The 21566-nt window shown below is 32.2% G+C and overlaps 2 protein-coding genes and 2 long non-coding RNA genes across 4 annotated transcripts; 2 read left to right on the top strand and 2 right to left on the bottom strand.

Annotated features, from left to right (window-relative positions):
* The first annotated feature begins 87 nt into the window (after window positions 1-87).
* Window positions 88-2769, top strand: LOC132752678 (uncharacterized). The gene is made up of 2 exons (XM_060743042.1): window positions 88-605; window positions 1058-2769. Exons 1-2 carry the CDS (start codon window positions 182-184, stop codon window positions 1732-1734), a joined length of 1101 nt encoding a protein of 366 aa, XP_060599025.1. The 5' UTR covers window positions 88-181; the 3' UTR covers window positions 1735-2769.
* A 1808-nt stretch (window positions 2770-4577) lies between these two features.
* LOC132752681 (uncharacterized) lies at window positions 4578-13618 on the bottom strand. Its single transcript, XR_009628839.1, has 3 exons — window positions 13503-13618; window positions 5347-5537; window positions 4578-4691 (listed from the first exon to the last, which is right to left on the bottom strand). It is a non-coding gene; the product is annotated as an uncharacterized LOC132752681 (long non-coding RNA).
* On the bottom strand, window positions 7772-12820 carry LOC132752680 (uncharacterized). The gene is made up of 3 exons (XR_009628838.1): window positions 12748-12820; window positions 9205-9399; window positions 7772-8383 (listed from the first exon to the last, which is right to left on the bottom strand). It is a non-coding gene; the product is annotated as an uncharacterized LOC132752680 (long non-coding RNA).
* Window positions 13619-18636: 5018 nt separating the features above from the next.
* Window positions 18637-21206, top strand: LOC132752679 (troponin C-like; the record flags this gene model as incomplete). The annotated part of the gene is given in 3 exon segments (XM_060743043.1): window positions 18637-19020; window positions 20092-20196; window positions 21140-21206. Coding segments are annotated over 3 exon segments (412 nt in total), but the record flags the coding sequence as incomplete, so codon positions are not given.
* Between the last annotated feature and the right edge of the window lie 360 nt (window positions 21207-21566).

Below are 21566 nucleotides of genomic sequence, written 5' to 3'. Positions count from 1 at the left end.
CGGCTAATGCTTATAGTTAAAAATCTGTCTACTCGTCCGATTTTGTATTGAGTATTGTAATCAACATTGTCACAGTACTTAACCCATAATATTTAAGATTTAACTTAATTTTCAGAAAGAAGTAGACTCTCATGCAAACCAGCCGGCATTCCATTCGCTGGGCTCTTTAGCGGCATACACAATGTCGGAATTGACTTCAAGCACAGAAGTAGATGGCGCGTGCAGCGTTCTTTCTGTCGATACAGTATGCAATTCCCAAGCTGAAAATACTGCAGGACCGGAGCCTTCTATTTCAGAGCATACGGACGATAACCCTGATTCAATAACACATGACTTTGTTCATGTAAATATTCCAATTAATGCAGACGCAGACGAGATAACACTTGAAACGAACCAGCCATCTTTTATTGCTGGATATTTAGCGCCGTATGCAGAATATATACCAAGTTTACAAAGTATACAATATGTGTTGCCGACATGGTTATTCCAGGCTACCCAAAATGAAGGCGCGACAAGCACGAGTCTAGATACAAATCCTGAAGCTGAGAGTTTTGAAACATGGGTGAATGAAACAGTTACAGGAGATTACACAAGCTCTATCGAAGGTATTAAAGCATTTGTGGTTCCATCTTTTATATAGTATATATAAATTCCAAGATATTAACCAAGTATATTTTATAATAAATGTACATAATGTTAGCTGAGACGGATAGATTTTGTCACTCAAAATTGTGTTACTTACTACTATCTCTTTATCGAGCATGTATCCGATTTTTTACATGAAAATGCCTTTTCGTATTTATTATGAATATCATCAATAGTACACCCGTCAACAACGCTTTGCGTACCTTGCTTGTTAAAAAGAGTTTTGTTATCAGCTAGCTTGATTTGAATTGCTGAGATTTTGGAATGGTACATACTTGCTTTTATTTAAATTTATTGATTACCCTTTTTTGTCATTTATTGCATGTTTTTGTAACGTTCATTGGCTATTTTTTCGTTCATTACATGTTTTCCCATTCATTACTTGTTTTTCGTCTTTTTTTTTGTCATTTAGACGAGCAACGATTCAGAGCATGTCTAGTTAGAGCAATGTACGAAAACTTCGTACAGTTGAATCGGATAGACAACTCATTCATGACTGAAAACTGCATGGTTACCAATGAGGAATTGTGTTATGCCCGTTCCAGTGAATCACAGTGCACAATAAGACTTTTATTAATGCTTCTAAACAGAGACACTCACACGATGCTTATGTTTATTTATGGAATGCGTACACGTTATCAGGATACTGTAAAAAGTATATTTACCTCTTTGAATCGTCATTTAAATGATTCAAATTTTACATACCAATCACAGTGTCTTCGCTGTAATCTTAGTAAAAGAGTGAATATTTCTCTGATTACTGATCATCTTCCCCAGTGTTCTAATGGTTTGCTTTTGCTACCATTTGTTAATATCGTGAGCGAGGAAGATCAGCCAGGCCAGCCCACGACATCGGAGCGACTTTGGAATGAATTGTTTAAGGTAGTGAATAACCCAAGTTTATATCAAGATGTTATTATAACCATTGCTAGAGTTATAGAGTCATCTGGGTATCATACAGATATTGCAAGAATGCTGCAAGATGATATAAATCTAGACAGGAATAGTTTCGTTTGTAGATGTGAAGACATAAGAATCTGTCAGTCAAGCCTTAGTCAGTCAAGTGCCACCGACGCAGAGCTGATGTAGAAAATAATATTCATCAAGTAGAAGAAAGTAATCAGGCTGAGCCTTCTGTTGAAGATAGAGCGGAATCTAGGGATATTATACACACGGACAGTAAATCTGAAAAGAATACTAGGGAAGTAGTCAAATATCCCGATAAAGACAACAATGGAGCATCAGGTTGCGCAGAAGATATCAAACCAATTGGAAATAACGACAAAGCAAAAGCTAATTTGGTAAATAATTCAAGAAGAAATAGTGAGCATAATGTGAGTTATGATGAGAAAACACAGGAAAAGAAAGTTCCTGATCTAAGTACTTTTCAGATAACAGCAAGGGAAACCAGTCTTAAAAGGTCAAAACGGAAGGACAGACCTTGTGAAAATGAAACAAAAGAAAAAAAGCGGAGAAATGAGCCTGAAGATTTTAACAATAGTCGTAAATCTAGCATTGGAAATTGTGACTTACAGATTGAAATGTTGAAAATTGGCGCGCAAGAAAAGCAACCTGATAGTGGGTTTTCTATTGTATCTTTACCAAGTACATCTAGTTACGGTGACAGCGGAGTTTACGATCTATCAACGTTGTTTATAGACGCTGGCCCTGATGATGAAACTGTGGCTGGCCCTGATGATGAAACTGTGGCTGGCCCTGATGATGAAACTGTGGCTGGCCCTGATGATGAAACTGTGCCTAAACAAATTGTATCTGTGAAAGACCTTAATTCAGAAACATCAAATGCCAGTGACGATAACAGGGGAAATTCAGCAGCTCAAAGAGATGATGTTGATGATGAAAGCGCGAATGTACTTTCAGATCTTTCTGGACATGATGATAGGGAATAAGACTCATTTCAAGGTGAATAAGGCGTTAAGTATTAGTCAAATGATAATGTTAATGATGACAAATAATATAAAATGTTTCAAAGTTGATGTACCTTTTTACTCAATTATTGTACATATTTGTTGTTTTTATCTCATATAAATAATATAAACAATATGCTATTGTTGTTGTTGTTTTTTCGAATTGTATGTTATTAAATTTGAGAGTTGATCTGTGTTTATTAATTATTGTAACCAAACTAAGTGACAAACATTCATTTTGGAAAAGAACATATTTATCTGTTAAATATTTGTTCTGTTCTGTTCTGTTCTATAACGATATCAAACATCTACTCCAAAACCGGGAGAGACCGGACAATAAACGTGTGTCACTAGTAAATCCCGGTCAAAATAGACCGGGAGAGACCGGGAATTACCGATAGGAGACCGGCGAATCGGGTACGTGTTATTCTGGCCATCACCGCACCCGGTGTGCCTGACTGGAACCGAATGTGCTGGAATGTTCTGTCAAAAGAAAACGATAAATATCCGTAATGACAACTGTTCCAAACGTATTTCCTAATATGCTTCTATAAATCAAAAATATTAAATATTATTCTGTGCACATTAAAAAATATTTTAGTTAAAAGACAGCTCCGTAAACATGGTCGCGTGACTGATTTTTACATACTGTCACTGTCAGTTTGTAAATTATAAAAAATTAAGACCATCCCAATATATAAATTTAATTTAATTGTAGAAGGAATGATATACAATTTATCTCATGTTAAAATGTTTTACTTGATTTGGCTTAAATATACTCTTTGAGAACCATGAATACGTTCTTATTATATGGTATGGAATTTTTTTACTTCATGCTATAAGATAAATGTAAGTAAAGTAAATTTAAGTTACTAGTAAACGATTAATAGAAACACTACACCCTTACACTTTCGTGTATAAGATATTTTCTCTTTCTATGGTACAGCAACTCCGACTTTAAAGTTAACAACATTTTCATTTAAAACATTTTCATTTGAATGCGATAAACAAAGTTTACCTTATACTTGAAAAATATCTAGAAAGGGTTTCCATTGCTGCCAATGGCCACTGAAGGTAACATACAGCGCTGTTTTTTATGTAGACGATTTTTCTGTTACATCGGCCAGCTGTTGTCGTGTTTCTACATCATGCTTACGGAATTTAATCTTTAAAGTGTGCAAATCCCACATCAACTGAACACAGAGCATGTCCTTAAAAGAAAAAATAAATTATTTTTAAATATGAAAAAGCCTTACCTGCTACGAAATTATATACTAGGACGAAAAATAAACGCCGGGTAACCTATAATGATTGTTTTAAGGGATAAATTGTATTATTGGATTATTATATTCATTTTTGTATGAAATGTCATCTGTATGGAACCAGCTGTTGAAGTTTCAATCGATTTCCGATGCTGATTATGTGAAAAAATACCCCATTTTAACGATGACCCTTCTTGTTTTGCGAAACACGGCCGGACATATCAGTATCTTGTGTGTCCTCCATGCGCAGCTGTGGCAGCCCTGATCCGTCTATGCATGGAATTCACCAGGGTGTTAATCATGGCCATGGGGATGTTATTCCATTCTTCATGCAAGGCATGTGTGAGCTGGACATGATTAGTGGGGGCATTTGGACGTCTCCTTACCCTCCTATCCAGTTCGTCCCACAAATGTTCAACTGGGGACAAATCTGGACTGAATGCTGGCCAATCGAGTGGGTGTATGTTACTGTTGGCAAGAAATTGCTGGCAAACTCTGGCGACATGGGCATTATATAAATCTGACCGATTTTCATTATTTTAGGCCAAGCAATAAAATATGTGTTGCATATCTTATGTACCCGGCGTTTCTTTTTCGTCCTAGTATATATGCTTTTTAACAAAACTACAGTGTTTATGATACATATTTTGTCATTGGGAAATTAATGGGTTTTTTTCATTGGGAAACTCAGTATTTTTTCATTGGAACTGTTAAAATCAGTTTAGAATGCCGAGTTCCTAGAAGTAAGAAATGAAGGTTTCTTGAATCAGTACCCGGTACTTTCATATGATACTCGACATTTTCATTCTGTCCAGTCTTTAAGTGCCACAAAAATCGTAACGGTTCTTATTTCAACCTGAAATATTATAAGATATAGTACAATTTATTCCATGTAAGTTATTCACTATGCTTTAATTATATGTCTATATGCATTTTTTTAATTTTGAAGAAAATAGTAAGAACAAGTTAAGTTAAATTTTTAATTTGCACAGACATGCATTATTGTACTGCATATTTATTTTGGAAGTACTGTATTGGTACAAATGTACTGTCACTGAATTACTCGCATGAATTACTTTGTTGCTATATGTACTGGTACTGAATAACTGTCTCAAAATGTGGCACTGGTACTGCATATATAAGGGACATCTTTGGTTTTCATAAAAGATTGAAAGAGTAAAGTTTTATCACATACATGTATATTATCCTATTTATCTTTATACTTTTACATTAAGAATACTATGTTGTGGAAATTTATATTAAACAGTCTGTATGCAAAATATGGTGAAATGTAAAAGTACTCGTACTTAATTACTTCCAAAATAAAAGTACTGGTATAATACTGGTATTTGTACTTATATACCGCATGAGCTGACAAGTACTGGTACTGGTATTTAAGGAGTATACTCCTTGTACTAATGCATTTCCGATTGTGTAATATGGTAGTTTAGCCATAATAGGTACTATTGCAAACCATTATATCATTGTAAATAGTTTGCTATACAAAATACCGAGTGTATCGACAAGGCAGGAGTCTGATTAACTTGATTTTGCAATGTCCAGTCTACCATCGACAGCACAGCGTCAGGTCCGTGTGTCCCTTTACCATCTGGACCTATCGTTTAACCTTGGTCATTTAGGAAGTTGAGTTGTTGTACGATATCTGGATTTTACGCATGGTTAAAAAGTATATTGGGCCCATCTGGAGAGAAAAAAGAGGCAAACTGACGTATACGCTCATTACCTAGTATGAAATAACAAAAAAGAGATCCATAGTTAAACATAAATTAAAGTAACATTATGAATGGTGGGTGAAAAGGTCAAAGTCAAAACAACTTGAAATGTTTCCATAATAGGTTTCAATTTTAAATTATAGATAATAGTCCATGTGAATAATCACTAGCCCACATGAATCACAATAAATTCTATAGATATCCTTCGGAATATGTCGTTAATGCTCCGTTTATAAATAAGAGTGGGGCAGGCCTTTTATATTTCAGGCAATTTATCAATCATATTTTATCCTTGGCAATTTTCATAATCAACTATTGTTCAATGGCCATTATAATAGTCAATCTTTTTAAATATACATTTGTATAGTCAAATGAACTCAACCAGACAGATTGAGCGTAATGTAACTTGAAGATAGAGGTAAAAACAGCGTATTTGAACCTTATTAAAGCAACGATCTTTATAATAACGGTAAAAAATCATAATATCAACTGAATAGGTAACATATGGTATAATACTAGTTAATGCTTTTCAATTCTTTAGTGTAGGGTGGCAAACTTTTCATTTCTACGGTTTGAATTTTTCTTTCAATATTCTATAAATGTCATCGAAATGAAAACACTAAGCAGTCAGAGGAACAAAACTTTTTCTCTTTATAAAAAATAAAATGGAGGTTTCCCAACTTGACCCACGTGGGTCAGGTTATATAATTTAGACTTCAAAATAGCTGTTATAGAGAACTATGAAAACGTTAAAGTATCCGTCAGGTGAATGAGAAAAATAAACATGAATTCTGTGAATAATTAAAGATATTGAAAAATTTCTTTCGTAGGATTTTCTAAATGTTTTGTATGTTGTGTAAAATTCAATGACGAATTCAAAAATAAAAAGAAAAATATATGTTGACGTGTTGGATTTTTTGAAAATTGACAGTTTCCATGGTAACCGTATATCTCAAAACTGTCAAAATAAATGACCTTTCACTGGTAGCATTAGTAGCAGGCATTACTAACAAAATCTTAAGCAACACAACGACCTCAGAGAACAGTCAAATCTCTCTTTTACACTGGCCATGGCAAGATCGATTGCTTCAAAATACTTAGGGCGGAACACATCCTGCACTGTAACGGGGTGGTAGCCAACACCGTTCCAAATCACGAATCGTGTGGGCGCCTTCCTCTTCCGGGGAACATTTGGATCGTTAACGTCGATAAACAGTGTACAGTTGTTCCTTCGCGTCATGTTTGTATATTACCGCGCAATTTGCATAAGGGGCTAGTTAAGTGTCAAATCGCTAATCAGCGATGCGTTTTTTTGTTGTTTTTTTTTTTTTTTTTTTTATCATTTTTGGCCAGAATATTGGTCCGGCCAAGGCCGGACCGGCCGGACCATCGACGACGGCCTTGAACTGTGTTATAAAAACGTATAAGACAGCTTATTATACACACAATAAACATAATTTTATAAAAAAAAACATGCTTTATCTAAGGGTTATGTGTAAAACAAACGATAATCTGAACATATTTATTTAAAAAATGAGTGTTTCATGCTTTTTAACTAAACAAAAATTGAGAAAAATAAACATGAATTCTGTAAATTATTAAAGCTATCAAGAAATTTCTTTCGTAGAATTTTCTACATTTTTGATATATATAGTAAAATTTTATGGTGGATTCAAAAAAAGAAATAAAAATATATGTTGACGTGTTAGTTTTTTTGTAAACGGGCAGTTTCCATGGTTACCGCATATGCCAACTGTCAAAATTACCACGCTTTCTTAAGAAATATCAGTGGTATACTAAATGCATTGTCATATATACAACAAAAACAAGTTGTAAATAAATTTCTATTTCTTTTGATGTTATATTAAGTAAATGATACTGAATATGTTTTTGAAACAGGTTATATAAGGCCATATTGTATCATAGTTTGGAGACCTTTCTGTTGAAAATGTGTCAGTAGGCTAGGCATTTTAGCCAAAAATAAGACCCAACCTCAAACAAATTCCTTCAGAAAAGATATTTACATATTTGTTATCTACTATATATGTGTTGCTACAGGAAAAAAGTCCTCAAAAAAATTCGAAGTATAAAATGCTAAAAATGTCATGTTTTGAAATCATGTGTTTTCAATTAGAAAAATCTGTGAAATTAAATAATCCTGATATTCTACGCAAATATGGTCATTAACAAAGTAACACATTAATACACAAACATGCTTTATTTAATCCAAAACACTTCAAGCAATGTTGATTACATTCAAAAAGTCGCAACACTGCATAATCTATACATCATCATTTAGACTGGTATAAAACATTACCCCACCCACTAATGATAAATATTTTTTTTTACTTTAAGTCATATTCCATTAAATATTCTTACAAGTTAGCTCTACCAAGAATAAAGTTGTATGAATCTATCTAAATTTATATTATAATTCAAAATTGTAATACATTTTATACAAATAATTATTATTTATATACATTGTATTTGCATTTCTGTTCTGAAAATCAATCCTTCAAGTAAATATCTTACCAATGCTAAACTTTACCATGGAAGTTTTGTAAAAAAAATTATTGTAAAAAGTCATTTTAAAATAAAATGAATCTTCTGAATGTTAAGACACTGAAAAAACACAATGTTGTTTCATCATTTTTGTCACCGAGGCCCGACTATCCATATAGTCTGACAACGATACACATGTATAAATACATATTGCCCTGCCCTTGTTCAATCCTGAAATAATAAATCCACTTTTTCGGCCGGTGCTGTTGAAACCTTTAGCCTGCCCTTTTCACAGAGACACATTGTTTCGCATCTGTAAAATTGTTACAACATAAGATGATAAATAAAAATGCGAACTTTGCATTCTGCTTTTAAAATAAAACAATTTTATGTCAAACTGAAAATGTAGGTACTATGAAAAGCAAGATAGGATTGTGCTTTTAGATTTATATTTTTATATTGAATTATCTTCAAAAATTCATACATTAATGAGGCACGTTTAGCCTCAGGAAAAACGTGCCTCAGCTTTCTTCTTTAGAAAATATGTTTCATGTTATATTGTTATAATAAATTTAAAGCGTGTAAATTGCCTATCGGCTGAAATAAGCGCTAACTATGAAACATCGTAATGTGCCATATAAGTAAGAAATACTGAACAAAACGGCACCTATACTTTCATTTGAAGTTTTGGTCGAGTGTTTAAGGTCACTGACTTCAAAACACTTGCTTCTTACGGTGTTAACGATGTAGGTTCGAGTCCTGCCTGGGTTTTGGAATCTATTATCTGACATAGCTTTCCCAACTAAGCTTATAGAATATTGGTGGTTCTACGCGCTAAAAATAATACCTATGTCACACTTTTTCCTTCACCAGTAAAGCTTGAAAGTTATAATATGACCTGTAAAGTGTTGATGTGGCATAAAAACCAACAAACAAATCTCTGATCTTTGTAATTCCGAGAATGTAAGAAAACTGCAGTTTTGGACACTAAAAATAAAACACTTTTAAAAGAAAACCATTTCACTTTTACAAATGTGAATTCCCTTTAGAAAAGTTATATATGCAGTAGCACACAAAATTGAATCTGGTACACCAACTGTGTATTAAAAATATAGAGGGTTTTCTTTGATTTACCTGTTAATTGCTTTTCAAAAATGCTGGATCTTTTCAAACAGAACCCATTTAGCATCTCCTAACTTGGAAATATGGAAAACTCTTGCCACATCCAATCAACGGATTGATTTATGTTCGCCAAAATATAAAAGGCTGGACTCTTGCTTAATATTGTCTTCTGCAATCAACCATCCCATACTATGTTTAGCCCTTCCTCTGAAAATAAGATATATAAAGTCCATAAAACATTATCAAAAAGATATTAAAAAGAAATAGTATTGAAATGATATGATAGGGAAACGCCTGAGAAAATGTTGGTATGAGCAAACTCTTTTGTATGTGCATTTATTATAATCATGCTGTAAAACAATGATGTAAATTTGTGTTGTTAATATATCAATTTCTGTTGTATTAACAAACCGGAAAGACACCCAATTGTTTTGTTTTTATTCATTCAATAAGATATATCTACGTAAAAAGCCATTTTTCTCTCACATCCCATTACCCCTTGTGTAGACTGTAGAAGTCACGTGTCTATCCATCTTCTAACTAATTATACAACAACTGTTCTATAAATGCTGACAACAACATGGAAAACATAACTTAAAATATACATACAACTGGCACTGGGTAGATTATCAAGCTACACAACATTTAGAAAGAAAACAATTGAAGCAAATTTAATATGTTATAATAAGAATAAAATGGTTTAGGATCGGAAAAGATATGATTAAAATCTATATCAAATGCAAATTTGAAGCTGGTCTGTTAACACCTCATTTTAATTTTCTCTTTGAATATGTCATCTTAGTATTTAAGTAAATTTTGTGTTTTAAAACCATTTTGATAAGTGAAATCTATTGCATTTTGACATTAGATTATAAGACTTATCCAAATTGTCTAGAATGATAGAATAAAAATAGTTAAAACATAAGATATAAAACTTTGTAAAGAACAGAACAGAACAATTTTGTTTTGGATTTGTACATAGTGCATCATCACTACAATATAAATACACAAATTGAATTTTTAGTATAAATTTGTAACAAAATATCAAAATTCAGTTGTTAGTACTAACAGTAATGTTCCTGATTTTAATCGATTCTTTCAGATATTTAGCTAGATTAGTGAGTATAACTTTATTTAGAAGAATTCAGTCCAATATTTACACATTGGTGGACAGTTGTAATAATATCGTTTCACATATTTTTTTCCTTATGTCAACATAGCATGGGCATATCAAAACAAAATGATATTCGTCTTCTAAATCCATAGTATTACAACACAAACAATATCTTTCACTCCTTGGGATTCTATTTTGACCATATCTACCCGTTTGTACTATTAGTGTATGCGCAGACATTCTAATTCTTGTGATGTAAAACCTAGGATCCATAGGTAATATGTTAAGATAGTTTCCGTATGAATATAATTCTTTACAATTTTTATAAAGTTCTAAAACAGAATTATTTTCTAGAGATGAATGAATGCCATATTTGTATATAATTATCAATAACTCTTTGTTTAAATATTTTTGGAAATAATTTACTATCTAGATTCTACGATATTATTTTCAAAAAAGTATTCGGATAAACCATATATATCTAGGATTTCTTTAACATTTGATACCCAGATTTTTACCTTTATAACAATCAGATAAACTTAATTCATATGTTTTCCGTAAAAAAATATTGTCAGTATTTATCAATTTGCACCAAAACTTAATTATTCTTACGTATCGATTTATATACAATGGGTAACGGCCGAGTTCGCCGTATATACGAACATTGCTTGTATTGGCTCTAACATTTAAAATTCTTTTACACTATTTCAAGTGAATACGCTCAATTATCTTTAGATTTGCTATAACCCCATACTCACAGATACATACTTATGATATGACTGAACCTACAAAAGAATCAAATAATTGGCATAATAATTTGGGTTTTAAATCCATGTCTTCTGTTAAGAAGTAAAAGTAATGTATAAAGTTCCAGTAACAACTTCTCATTAATAGGTAATAGTTTTAACTTGATTACACCCTATTGGATACGCTGTCTTTTTTTTCCATATAGCATGCTGGAATTCGCTTAGAAATGCATTATGTATTACAAAATACGTTTGTTTACAGCACAGGAACTTGAAATTCTATCACTATTAACGATAATATGCAAAATATACCCCCTATATACTATAAAAAAACACAAGGAATGAAACGCCTTTTCCCCACCCCAACGTAACATAATTTACGCCGAACAAATCAACAAAACAACGGATCAAAATATTCTATCCGGCCATTTCGATAAACAATACATAAATGCATCAAATACCACCGATAACTTGTTAAAATCGCAAAGCTGTGTAGGAATAATTCAACATTTTCTGATTATTTCCCGCGATCTGAGTTTGTCGCCGACTCCATTCCGTGACGTCACTGGATTTTGAATCGAGGAGAATAATATTTATTAAAATTATTTTTAATAAGTTCCAAAAAATAACAGGTATGTATAAAACTTTTATACAAATTATCCTATGTAAATAGATTTAAACATCTTCATGTAAAACCTTTTTAACAAATCACTTTTATAAATACATTTGAAAGGGAAACCCCAAACAAGAACGGTAAATCTTGGAAATAGTACTTTCGTTTTAAAAAAAATTTGAGTACTCTATTTGATATGGCCTAGCAAATAAATTCAGCCCAGCCGTAAGAAATAAATCAGTCATTTGTTCTAGTTTGACAGTATTTTACTTGCAAACTTGTTATTTTTGGAACTTGTTAAAAATAATTTTAATAAATATTATTCTCCTCGAATCAACATCCAGTGACGTCACGAAATGGAGTCGGCGACAAACTCAGATCGTGGGAAATAATCAGAAAATGTTGAATTATTCCTACATAGCTACGAAATTAAAAAAGTTATCGGTGGTATTTGATGCATTTATGTATTGTTTATCGAAATGGCCAGATAGATTATTTTGATCCGTTGTTTTGTTGATTTGTTCGGCGTAAATTATGTTGGGGTGGGGAAAAGGCGTTTCATTCCTTGTGTTTTTTTATAGTATATAGGGGGTATATTTTGCATATTATCGTTAATAGTGATAGAATTTCAAGTTCCTGTGTTTACAGCAAGTTAACATATTATTTGATTTAATTATGATTTCCACAATTCATAAAACATGCCAACTTTTTGAAATAAGTCAAATTTAACATTTTAAAAATATCCCTAGATTTTCGTGATTTTGGTCACAACACGCTTCCGTAGAGAAGAAAAATTTACATAACTTGTGCATACACATTTTTTAAATACTCAGTAAGATGTGTGGTTAATTCTGTGCCATTTTAGATAATTGTACAAAAGAAAACAATGTAGAACAGTGTGTAAAAGATAAACTCTCTTTTAATGATTACTTCATTCAAAATTGTGTTTAAAATCGCGAAATTATATGACACATTTTGTCATCTGCATAATCGATTGATTGGTGGTCAATTAAATCTATCTACTGACATATTTTTCCCTAAAATTTATACAGAAGAATATAAAAATGACTAAAATTACTCACCTTTGCACTAGGAATGCTGGAATTGAAGTAACTTCAAATCTTTCAACGAAAATACAATAAACGTGACGTCACCGAACGTGCATAAAATTAAAGTATGGTGTAATTTAAGAGACACATTTAACTATCGATTTTTACTATATCTTTATGATCGATTTTTCAAGATTCTGCAAGGAGATTTTTTGAGGACTTTTTTCTCAAAATGTAGATAATGCTTATCTTTTATTTAATCGTGAAAACATTTGTGAAGGAATTAGTTTTACCATAATTACTATTATGACTGGCCTACAGGGTTAAATCGTATACATATACATGCACAGTGCGTTAACTGGAGTGCGGGTATTAGTTACCCGCACTCCAGAGCATGCCCATTGAATGGCTCATTTTTGCTGGGGTTTACATATTGTGACGGCAGAGAAAGGGAAAGCGACAGAAATGTCATATTCAGATGTTCGTTCATTGGTTCATTTTTGCCGGGGTTTCATATTGTGACAACAGGGAACGTGCTTTTATGTTTGACTATGATACAAAAGAGAAAGAACACCAAAACACTCGGCAATCTGATTAATACTCGGGGGCTACGCCCCCTCGTACAAATCAGATAGCCTCGTGTTTCGGTGCTCTTTTTATTTCTTATTTCTTTACTCGACTAACATACCCGAACAGTATTCAGAAATTTACAAAGAAAATAATGAAAATATTTCTTCGATATAATTTTTGTTTTTTATTCGACATTTTTTAAATTAAATAAACCTTACCGTAAAACAATAGAATATCGAATTGTCTTCTAGATGCAATTAGAATAAACATTTATACATCACATTTTAATACTGAATAAAACCGAAAGTAAATTTTGCGACGAGAAGAGTTCCCGGCTCTACGTGGAGCGCTTGACTAGGCCGGTACACAAACGGTGTACATGCTTTTGACTACTCGAGCATTTTATCGTCATGCCCCGCGTGTTAGCTGTCTGCAAGCGCTCGTTTAAGACATTTATTTGTAATAAAACAATTACCAAGATGCATAGTGTGTTGTTTCCAAAGTTTTTTTTATTCTACATAATGTACAATATAAATATTTGAATTTCGCGGTCATATATAAAGTGACGATATATATGATCAGTACATGCGCTGGATAGTGTCTGTGTATTTAGTGTGGTGCTCCAATCTCACTCATAGTTTTTGGGGAGGCTATGCCGACCCAATGTTAATAACTGTTCGTCAAATCTTAGTGCCGCGGTAATCAGGTCACTGCCGCGGTAATCAGGTCAAAAAATAGTACCTTGATCTTTTCTAAGCTGACTCATCACTCATCACAGACATTTACAATATGAAAATATTTTCATTCTTTAATTTCATATCTGCAATTTGTAAAGATGATAATTCTCTGAAAAATTCTTGATTTTTGTTTAAATCACTACTCCGTGACGTCATACTGCCGCGGTAATCAGGTTTAGGCATACGTCCGTTGGTAATAAATAGTTCTGGTATGAAAACCCTTCAAAATAATAACTTTATCAATATTTTTTTAACAAAAAGCATAAATGAAAATTTGTAAGTAAATGCTTTAATTTAGTGGCAATTATTCTTTATTATTCTTGATAACAATTTTCCAATTACTACGCAGCGACCAACTGTTTATGACGGGTCATTAACTAGAACGTTCCAACACCGTATTCTCCATTGTGTACACCGGTCTTACTGACGATATTTGAGACCGGTGTATATACAATGCCGTATTCTCAATATCATGCATGTTCTTTTGTTGTTATAAACCATTAAAAGTCCTTAATATTTTTTAAAGACAAATAATTGTAAACTGTCGCTTACATCAGAGACATGGATCATGCTTGCGTGATAACTAAGGAAAACTAACTTATTAGTACACCCCAGGAGGCTGTACGCGGAAAACGGTCATAAACCGCTATATCATAGCTGTTAGTAAATATTTTGCATACATTTAACTAAAAATTCACTGATGGTGATGAGCATATAGTTTGAAACATTATATTCTTGAACCATTATCGCCGAAAAGAAACTATTTAACTACAAAACCCCTATAAGGACCTTCCGACAAAATTCCAGCACAATATTACATTTTACATTAGCAAAATGAAAAAGCAATACTTATATTTTCATCTTACATAATTCATTAATCAAACTTTTAACATAAAAGTATATTTGGCAATTGACAGATCCCTACTCTGATCTTTTATTTGTATAGGAATAAATTTAAACATGTGCTCTTTTGTTTAGGAATATTTTGTAGTGAAAGTCTTATATATTCACTGATCTCATAATTAGAATTAGACAGGTCAGGGATTTATACAACCAGTTGTTTACTTAACTATGCTCATTTTAATCCCAATAGAAACATTCAAATATTTGGGGTATAAAACATGACCAAAGTACCTAGTAGTCGTTTACCCGGTGGTGATCCCATTAAACTGATTATAGATTCGAATTGATTAGAAAACACAAATAGAAACATGTGTTTCCGTACAACAAAAATCGGAAGTAAAGTGAACAGTTAATTGACAGAAATATGTGGTCAAATATGTTTTAACAAAGAAATAATTATTTCAGAGAAAGACGCAAAGATCAGTATGACCCCGTATTGTGTATTTAGAAAGTTTATTCAATTCTAGGGCATACATCATAATTTGATAGTCCATGTGTAATAAAATTCAAATTTTCAATACAGATTATGAGATACATAAAAAATATTAAAGAATAAGAAGCTTTAATTAAAAAAACAAAAACAAAAAAAAACGCATACATATACAAATTACTTACAGTCGAGCATCGGGAAGTCATTAACATATCTTACGAAACTTTAATTTGAAAACGATATTTGCGCGCGCTGAAGTGATTAATGTTTATTTGAAAAATAAAAAAAAAGAACTTTTATGTTTGTGTTCTAAAAATAATCGGCGGCATAAGAGGAATTTCTTATTCATTTTACAACACTTGAAAAATTACTACAGAAAATGTGTTGTTGTTTTTTTTGTTTTGTTTTCAACAAAAGTGAGTGTGTTTTAAGTTTATTTATACTCGGCGCCGGAATAACCATATGTCCGAGATTATAGCATCTGGGACGTCTTTTTCAAGCAGATTCTTCCTGGAAGCCCATTCTTCGTTCTTTGGTGGTAAAGGAGACGACAATACCGTCAAGGCATCAACTTTCTGACTGACGACAACAAAAACGGCATCTATTAGCGCCAAACCTCCAGAGTAAGTCACGACAGGTCAACCAATCACCTCTGGTACTTATGATGACTTGACTATGTCCTTCCGTGTGCCTTCTCCGCGACGTGCACGCCTCTAGAGGAAATTGGAGAAGTTTCAACAAAAACTTCCAAAACACGCCATTTATAACATCATTCATAGCACTGACGGCTTCGGTGTTCTCATCTATTTGCAGGAAATGGTCGACAGGGAAAACCCTACGTAATAACCGCACACCCTGTTAACAACAGATTTTCCGCAGTATATATTTCAAGCTAGTGAGGTTTAAAAATACACAAGCTATCGATTAACTACCATTAGTTGGTTGAGTGTTGGCGGTAAAAAAAGAAGATATAACTTCCTGATCAATTTTCACTTAGGTTGATTCAGTTTTGTATAAGCTTTGCAGATATGTATTTTTTCAAGAAATATTTAGCTTTAATATTATCCGACGCCGTCAGTAATGAAATGGGAATAATTTTCTGAAACGTGATTTTATTCGAGATTTGCTTCTGGAGAAGACAACCTTCTGTCCGTAGAGCATGAATATTAATATTCATCACAAGACAGTATCTTATTGATCTCAATTATGGTACATCTAAACGTGTATAATTTTTATGTTCAATAAAAATGTTGCATCACTTGCAGTTGTTATTATCATTCAATAATATTAAAACGACATAAAGTATTTATGATGAACAGTCCTAGAATATTTTGACACAGGAACTTGAAATTCTATCAAATAATCAATATTAATTATAATATCCAAATATACCCCCTATATACTATAAATTTTTTTATAGTATATAGGGGGTATATTTGGATATTATAATTAATATTGGTTATTTGATAGAATTTCAAGTTCCTGTGTTTGTGTTTTTTTTATAGTATATAGGGGGTATATTTGGATATTATAATTAATATTGGTTATTTGATAGAATTTCAAGTTCCTGTGATTTTGATAAGGAACCGTCAGTTGTAAAATGTTATTGTTATCTGATAATGAACAGTCGTCATACTTGCTGGTATGTCATTTATTATTGACAGTTTAGGTTTTTCAAAATTTGTATGATTAACAGTCCGAATGTAGACCTCAATGAAATGTTCTGAAATATTAACAAAATGAATAGTCAACCACATTAACCATATATATGAATGGTTGAACACAACAGTAAGGATAAATAGCGCAATGTGCATATCTTTTTATTTTGGTAGCATATTTTAAGCAAAAAGAAAAGACACTATAAGTCTGAAACATTCTCTCATAGCCTCCCCATCAGTACATTCAGTGCTTTGATTTTTACTAGAACTATAAATCAATACGCTGTCAAATGTGATGTTTGCCGACTTGTATCTAACAACATAGGGCGGAAGAACTACTTTCAAGATAAACAAGATTTAAAATATGTTATATTTGCTCAATTATATTTGCCAATAAAAATGTCCTATATATTTCATTTTACTAAAGAATGAAATTACATAAAAGGTATAGAGCTGGGAAAGCGGATGTGAAATCGGTCCATTGTAAAATGGTAGTCTTGAAGTCGGTTTTTGTTTGTGATGATTTTTAATTGATTACTGTTTATCTTTTATATCCCATTTCTCCCAACATCTTTTTATTGTGGATTTCGTATTCTTTGCAGGCCCTGGAATGACTGATACAGTTCAGTTAAGACGAAATGTTTAAGTCACTTTACATGTATGAAACAGTTAACGTTCAGTGACTGGCCGAAAGCAAATACGAGTATATATGATATACCCGTCAAATTACCCTTCTCTGACTTAATATCGCTGGGAAGGCCTAGCAAAAATTAACACAACCTAGCCAGAAAAATGTAAATTAAAGATGAAAGGCTATGTTTTACTCTGGATGTCTGGAAAAAAAACTTATATCCTTTTGAGAAGAATAGTTATCGGCAGTTTTTGTAATCCTAGAATAGCTTTTAAAACATAAGTAATTAACCCATTTTATAGCCAACTGGCAGTAACAGGTTCGACTCCTGCAACCAGCGCAAACAAAGATCAGCCGGCGTGTACGTTGCCTGCACTGTACGCTATTCGGTCAGTTATGTATTTTGAAATTTTCACTTAAAGCTGCATGCCTCCAGATGAGCCAAAATATTTCAATTAAATCAATATTGAGAAAAAAAATTAAGAAAGGTTAAAACATTCAAGGTACAAGTTATATTCTTCATGTTATGTGCGGTTTAACACTGATTTTTGCAATATTTTATCACCATATTTCTACTGCGTTACTAACGCAGTAAGTTAGGGCTGTTTTTGCATATGTTGGCCACTTTTTGGTAATATTCGTGGATTGTAAGTGCCGATTGCAATATGTAAATTACTTTATTTGTTCACCTCACATTATTTTACTTTTAAATAAATTTTCAAAATTTTTATGAAAATTAACATAAATCTGGAGGCGTGCTGCTTTAAAATAACGAATGGTTTTATCCAAATTGACAAGTTCATCATGATAAAAGGTTAATTAACCAATTAAGTCTTTTAAATAATTAATATTATCTAAAATCGTATTTTGTTTCTTATCTAAATAGATATTTCATTTTTTTGAAAAAAGATAAATCGATATCTAAAAATAAGGCATATCTTTTTACATTACTTTTAGTTGAATCTACATAGCATTCTGTAATCAAATTACAAGTTTTGATTGTTTGTAGGTATACACGCTTATTGGATATCTGGTTTTACATTGTTTCCACTTAAAGTATGGTTAAAATTCTGTTTAAAAATATCACACAGCTTATTTCATGGTCGGAGCCGATATTAATTTGATTAAAATTTAAAAATGGCCGAATTAACTGAAGAAGAGGAAACGCATCTGAGAGAAGTTTACGATGAATTAAGCGGGGAGGAAAGTGGGGGATTGAAAATTGATAAGCTGTTAGAAATGGCTCAAATATTTGGACTGAATTTGTCTAGAAAAGAAGTGCAGGACAAACTTGATGAATTCGACAGCGATCAAGATGGGGATTTGGATTTTGAGGAGCTGAAAAGATTAGTCGCCGGGCTATACAGAAATAGAGAGGTGGGTGAATTAAACTTAAATTCTTCATGTCATTGTAATCATAATTCGTAAGGGTTTAAAAAAAAGCATCACTTCTTCAGATTCGAACCTACGAAAGTAATTGGAAAAAAGCTGGACTAAAATCACTTGCCCAGCAATAAACTAAATCTGGTCAGTGATTTAATCGACACATATTGGTGAGAAAAGAAGATTATTTTCTAAACCTTAACCTGCTATATAGTGAGGATATTCAATTGTTTTCTATAAATACAGGATTTATTTCATTGAGTGGTATGAAAATAAATATTACATGAGTGGCGGAAGCCACGGGTGAAAAATGATGATTTCATACCACAAGATGAAAATAAATCATGTATTAATAGAAAAAAACTTGAATTTTCTGTTTATTATATACTTCCTTTCTTTTTTGACATTACGATATTAATCTCCCCCTTAAAATTAGTGTATTGGATGAATTTAAAAGAAAGTAGTCCGGCAAGACACCAGTGAAAATACGGAAAATATGTTTCATTGTAGTGAAAAATAAATTGTTACAGTGAAAATACGGAAAATGAAAATACGCATGTTATTTCATATATATTTCTCAGTGTTTCATTTATAAGTATATAATAAATATTTTTATTACAAATCTAGAGCAACTGGAAATCAAAGTTTTAAAAGATTTCAGTATCAAAATACAATTATTGAGCTACCAACAGTATAGAGCCTGATCAGTACCATACAATCTGTTTGCAAAAGATGATCAATTAATTTCTGTTCCAGCCGGTTATGACCAAAACTTTCTCATTAAACCAATAGAAATATGAGCCGCGTCATGACAAAACCAACATGCGTTTGCGACCAGCATGGATCCAGACCAGCCTGCGCATCCGTACAGTCTGATCAGGATCCATGCTGTTCGCTTTCAGTTTCTCTACTTGTAATAGGGTTTGTAAGCGAACAGCATGGATCTTGATCAGACTGCGCGGATGCGCAGGCTGGTCTGGATCCAATCTGGTCGCAAACGCATTACGTTGGTTTTGTCATGACGCGGCTCAAATATCATTTTGTAAATTTATCCTGTATTATCAGGAAAGGCATGAAGATATTATGAACGCAGTTAAAACCATTCTACAGAACTTGGAGTTAAATGATGACGACTGCCTAACTAAGGAACAGTTTGGACAGTTTCTAATGGTATGGTAGATGTTTTATTTTGATTAAAAGACATGTACACTGTATGGTACCTGTTTTCTTCCAACTTGCACGTTGATTAAAATAATGGTATGGAACAAATAATGCCATATCAAAAAATAATGGTATTATCCATAAAAATATGGTAGATTTCAACGTTCACATAAAAATAATTGTTTGGTACAGATTTAAATATAGCGAAAAGATGCACGTCACTTGTTTTATTTGAAATGTAGAAAAAGTTCTGACGGCATGGTTAGTACATTTTTACACTTAGATAAAAAAAGTCATTAAGGTAGCCTGTTTATTTGTATCTGCATACAGTAGGAAAAAATCACCTAATTAGTAGATCTACATTGGAAATGAATAAATCAAAATAAATGTACCATATCAAAAACTTGAAATGCGGAGGTCACGGCAGCAGGGTCTTTCAAAATTAAAAGACTCGGTTCCCAGTCCTAACTGTTCACGGACTTAAGACTGTGCAACTGATATATAATTTGACGATGGTTAATTATAATAGTTGATTTTATAACTATATTGTCTTATAAAAATAATTCCGTATACATTTCTTTTCATGCATTTTTTTCAAAGCAAATATATTGAATGTCTGTCTTTATGTACAGGTTAATTAGTGTTAATTAGTAAACATGTACAAAATAAGATTGGTCTAGATCTACATGTAGAACGCAGCCGTTCGACCAATTTAATTTTGTACATGCTTACTACAATGTAATTAACAACACGGATTTATATTAATATAAATCCGTGTTAACAATAATCAATTTAGTGTTTGAAATTATTTTTTATAAAATTGTTGATTTACACCACTGATTAAGTTTAGTAAGTGTTATGATTCATTTTAAATGCTGCAATTCTATTGGACAAAAAATAATTTCAGACATAAAATATTTATGTTCTAATAATAAATTCTTATTTTCTTCAGGAAAGGGGAGATGACCCATTGTCTCCAGAAGATATAACTGAAATATTTACCTCCCTTGATAAAGATGGTGATGCAGTTATTTCAACTGAAGAAATAGCTTCTTTGTTCGTGGAGTGACAGTTCCATTTTATCCAGTTCAAACCTTCATTAAAATTAAATTTCCATTGACATTGTTTAATACTCGCTTTAAATCATTGTAGTGTTTTAATATTAAAATTTGAAGACTTGTGGTAAATGTTTCAATGGATTTTGCATAATTTAAGTAGAATAATAAATACATGTATCATATTGTGTTTGCAATGTTTGGTGAATAAATGGTTTTATAATTTAACTAAACGTTTCATCTTATTTTACCAATAGTTTCATGACTTTGCTGACATTTCTTATATAGATAATGTATACAGTTTTGTGGTAGCAGTAGCTCAGT

This window comes from Ruditapes philippinarum, unplaced genomic scaffold (assembly GCF_026571515.1).
Source record: "Ruditapes philippinarum isolate M1 unplaced genomic scaffold, ASM2657151v2 ctg15407_1_1_1_1, whole genome shotgun sequence".
NCBI lineage: Eukaryota > Metazoa > Mollusca > Bivalvia > Venerida > Veneridae > Ruditapes > Ruditapes philippinarum.
This window is presented reverse-complemented; position numbering and strand designations above follow the sequence as displayed.